The sequence below is a fragment of the Kryptolebias marmoratus genome, linkage group LG21 (genome assembly GCF_001649575.2).
Source record: "Kryptolebias marmoratus isolate JLee-2015 linkage group LG21, ASM164957v2, whole genome shotgun sequence".
In the NCBI taxonomy this organism is placed as follows: Eukaryota; Metazoa; Chordata; class Actinopteri; order Cyprinodontiformes; family Rivulidae; genus Kryptolebias; species Kryptolebias marmoratus.
The window spans coordinates 23,162,679-23,167,069 of NC_051450.1; the positions used below are offsets into that span (position 1 = coordinate 23,162,679).

General features: G+C 48.8%; 1 protein-coding gene across 1 annotated transcript in view; it reads right to left on the reverse strand.

Annotated features, from left to right (window-relative positions):
- Nucleotides 1-4,002, reverse strand: part of unm_hu7910 (un-named hu7910) — a 10,740-nt gene extending 6,738 nt beyond the window's left edge. Inside the window, exons 1-8 of the mRNA XM_037973339.1 lie at nucleotides 3,750-4,002; nucleotides 3,620-3,676; nucleotides 2,506-2,688; nucleotides 2,339-2,383; nucleotides 1,746-1,814; nucleotides 820-1,027; nucleotides 648-664; nucleotides 122-154 (exon numbers count right to left, since the gene is read on the reverse strand). Of these exons, the coding sequence (XP_037829267.1) occupies nucleotides 122-154; nucleotides 648-664; nucleotides 820-1,027; nucleotides 1,746-1,814; nucleotides 2,339-2,383; nucleotides 2,506-2,688; nucleotides 3,620-3,676; nucleotides 3,750-3,879 (742 nt within the window). The 5' untranslated portion in view covers nucleotides 3,880-4,002. The remainder of the gene's footprint in view (nucleotides 1-121; nucleotides 155-647; nucleotides 665-819; nucleotides 1,028-1,745; nucleotides 1,815-2,338; nucleotides 2,384-2,505; nucleotides 2,689-3,619; nucleotides 3,677-3,749) is intronic.
- Between the last annotated feature and the right edge of the window lie 389 nt (nucleotides 4,003-4,391).

The following is a 4,391-nucleotide window of genomic DNA, read 5'->3' on the forward strand; positions in this document are numbered from 1 at the left end:
CCTGTCCTCAGCCAATCACAGCCTCAGTTACCCGTCCTCAGCCAATCATAGCCTCAGTTACCTGTCCTCAGCCAATCACAGCCTCAGTTACCCGTCCTCAGCCAATCACAGCCTCAGTTACCCGTCCTCAGCCTCTTCTTGAACTTCTTCTCCTCTGAAGCAGAAAATAAACCTCAGATTTGACACAATCTGTCTTTTTAAAGTCATTTAAAACTTAATTTATGTTAAAACGGGTTTAACTGATGAAACAAATAAATAATAATTAGTTTACAGGTAAAGATCAGATTAATGAGCCATCATCACTCGTTACTGGATTAGTTTAGTGAGAAGTTTAATTTTACTGTGACTTGTTCTGTTTGATTCTTTCTTCTTCTGGTCCTGACCTCGTTTCATGTGATTAATAATAAACTTGTTGCTCTGATGATCTATAACGAGTCATTTGTGTTTTTATTTTCATTAATTAAAGAAGAATAAATAAACAGATTTCAGTTTACCTGCAGATAAGAAGCACTCGTTCTAAGATGAACTCATTAAACAGATGATTTAGAAGTTATTCATCCTCAGATTAATCAGTTCCACAGCATGATTAGGACTTTATTCCAACATTTCTTGGTTTTATTGCATCAAACTGTCCATAAAACTCTGACCTGTCTCCATCCAACCTCTGTAAGACAGGAAACATCTAAAAACTCATCACACAGATTAATGTTGAGCCTCTAATTGACAGTTTGTATCATTTCTGAAGTTACAGATGATTCCTCACGAAGGACAGAAATCTTTCTGCTCAGAGTCCAGCAGAACCGACCCGTTCAGTCCTACTGGTCCTGCAGGTCCAGTATGACCCCTTTAACCTCCCTGTCCTCTTCCTCCTCCTCCTCCTCCTCCTCTCGCTCTACAGGTGGAGACACTACGTCATACAGGAAGGTGAAGAAGCCATAGATCCAATCAGAACCCTCCTCTGCTAAAATATTTAGAACCTCCTCGAGCGACTCAGCATTCGCTCTGCCGCCGCCGTCTTTGGTCAGGCCTGACGAGGGAGAGAGAGGAGGAGGAGGAGGAGGGGAGATGGAGGGAGGAAAGGATGAAGAGTCAGAAATAAGGAGGAAGACAAACGATGGGGAGGATGGAGCGGGTCGCAACCAAAGGATGAAACAAGAGAAGAAGAAAGAGAAAGAATTAAAGATGATCCTTAAACATGAAATCAACATTTAGTCTCTGTCTCCGACTCATCAGAACCAGAACCAGGCGGCGGCTAACAACAACTTCCTGTTGGAGGCATGAAGGTCCTGAAGACTGAACGGGTCAGTCTGGTCCTCGGACCGGTCCTGCTGGAGCTCAGAGAAGATGGAAGTAAATGTAGGTCTCTGCTAGGGTTTGTCCCTGTCTGAAGACATGTCCCCTTCATGGACCACGTGTCCCTGACAGCCTCCATCCTCTCCGGCTCCGAGGGGAGAGGACAGGAGACTCTGGACTCTGGACTAAAGCTGCGTTAAACGTCTGAAGCTCCAGAAGTCCAGAGAAGACTCTGAGCAGACAGAACCCGTCACCTTTAACTGAGGGACATGAGACGATGGGACAGACTGAGACCTGTTAGTTCAGCCTCAGGTTTCTACACCTCTCCTCCTAAGAACAGCCAGTTTAGGTGTGCAGCTGTTTGAAGTTTAAATGTGTTTCAGGTTAAACGAGTCAAACACCTGGAACAGGTGAACACAGGCAGGAAGCAGCTAAATCTAAACTGGACTTGCCGAGCAGAACTTTAGCATCGTCCACGTCAAAGTCTCCGTCCCCATCGGTGTCGTAGGACGCCAGTTTACCTGAGGAGGAGGAAGAGGAGCAGGTCTTACTTCATCAGAAGAAGTCACGGCTGATATTTGAGCTCAGATCATCAGATAAATGGTTTTAACTACAACCTCAGAGACGGTTGTCCAACAGAGAGATTTCACAATAAAAGCAGGAAACACAGAGACGTTCAGAGTGCAGCACAGAGGAGGTGTGGAGTTCACTGAAGCTGCTGCAGAAAGAGGAAGGATGTGGCGACGAGCGTCAGACAGAAAAACCACCAGAGCAGAAACTGAGCGTCTGGACCTGACCCTGCTCAGTCTCTAAACCTTCTGGGTCTGTGTCCGCTGTCCTCGTCTCGTGTCTCTGCAGGACACGTTTGTTCCTCTAACTTCAGCTTCAACTCAAACATCTTTCAGTTTTACTGTTGTTTCCTGTTCTTCATCAGAACCAGACCTGCCGTCTTCGGTCCTGGACCGTCAGGACTTCCTGTTTACCAGGACCGAAGACAGCAGCTGAATAAAACCTGAGGGACGTGAGGGTGGACACATGTCTGTACCTTGTAAAACTTCTGAAAAGTTGAGACGAAACTCCTGCGCTCTCGCTGCATGCGGAGGAAGAGGAGGGAGAGGAGGGAGAGGAAGAGGAGCAGGGACGAAGACAGACACAGGTTAAAGCAGACCTCCAACCTCTGAGCTCGTCCTGATCGTCTCAGGAAGGACTCACCGATCACGCTGTCGTAGTCCACCACGTCAAAGTAGACCACCGCCACGGAGCTCCAGACGCCCAGCAGAGCCAGAACCACAAACCAGGTGAACATGGAGTACTTCGGCCCTCCTCCTCCTCCTCCGCCGCCGCCTCCCTCGGTCCTCCTTCCATTCTTGTTGTCCACCGGTGCCGTCTTTGTCTCTGCAGACATGAAGACACTGACATGAGTTCTTCTTCTGTGGTGACCGTCTGAAGACCTGCAGAGGGACATGTTTATCTGTGAAACTTCAACAACACCTTCAGTTTGGACCCGGAGACAGGTGGACAGGTGGACAGGTGGACAGGTGGACACAGAACCCAGTTTAGTGTCCATCAGCCGTTTGAGCTCAGGACCAAAACCACAGGAAGTTCATCTAAGATTATAAGTTGTTACAGAGCCAGAGGGCTTTTATTTTGGTGTCTCCAAACAGGGAGACAGAGACAGAGACAGAGAGACAGACAGACAGACAGACAAAGAGACATAGAGAGGCTGCAGCAGCTGCAGGACTTAAATATCTGCAGCTGTTTGGTTCAATTAATGATCTAAAAGCTTCAAATAGGACCCAGAAACTGTCATGACATGACATGAGTGTCCTCAGAGTCCAGTTCTGCCTCAGGCTGAAGACGTGAGACAGTCTGGCTTCAGACCCGGTCCGGGACCAGTGGACTGGTTCTCTGTCCTCGGAGATTCATGTCTACAGGGAGAAGGTTCTCTGAGGCGTTCTGTGGGGTTCCACAGGGTTCCACAGGGTTCGGTGTTTGAATGTTTTATTTATTCAGTGACATCATCATCTGATGATGTCATCATCTGATGATGTCATCATCAGCTGAGTTATTCTTCCTCTCTCATCTTCGGTTTGTTGACAACATTTGGACTAAATGTCTCAGGAACAGAACAGTCAACGTTCTGAGTCTGGGTTCTAAACAAGGCAGACTGGTTAGTTCTGTTAGAAGTTAGAACCAAAACAACCAGAACCAAACCATTCGGGTCAGAACGGGTCTCTTCATTAGAAGCTTTTATTGTGGAAACCAGAGACAGGAAGTCTTATTTTAATTTAAAGTTCTGTTAGAACCCGGTCAAACAGAGCCTTACCGGACCCTGTGACAACAGACTCCTCGGGATGAAGAACCTCCTCCTCGGAACCGCCTCCTAAACGAGCCGCATCAATCAGAACCGAACCTCAGGAGAACAGAACCGAACCTGCTTCTCCTGCCAGCCCTACCTGTCTCCTCCTTCTCCTCTTCCTCACACTCCTCCTCCTCCTCCTCCTGAGCCTGGATCTCCTCTACAGGAGCTGCAGGAGAGGAGGAGGAGGAGGAGGAGGAGGTGCCATAGTGGCGGTACCGCTGCATGGTCCGATCGGAGCAGAACCGGAGACGAAACTAAACTAAAGATTTTACCCAGAGACGCAGGAGCAACAACTCTTCATCCAAACAGACAGAACCCAGAAACAGGAGCTGCTCCTCCTCCTACCCCCAGCACTGATTGTGGTTCTACTGAACAACCAGAACCCGAGCCACTCTATTATTAGAGCTGACAAAACCCTCTGAGAGTGTCGGATCGCAGAGAGGAGAGACTCGCCCTCAGAGTAACCTTGACTCTTGTTTTAACTGTCCCACACCTTGATCCAGAGCCCGGTTCTCCTGCAGAACCAGGGCCCGGTGGTTTCCCCTCAGAACCAGAGCCCGGTGGTTCTCCTGCAGAACCAGGGCCCGGTGGTTCTCCTGCAGAACCAGGGCCCGGTGGTTCTCCTGCAGAACCAGGGCCCGGTGGTTCTCCTGCAGAACCAGAGCCCAGTCTCACAGGACAGTGTGGACGGCACCAAATCCTAGCCGGTTCGATTTGAGGTCCATGGTTCTGGTTC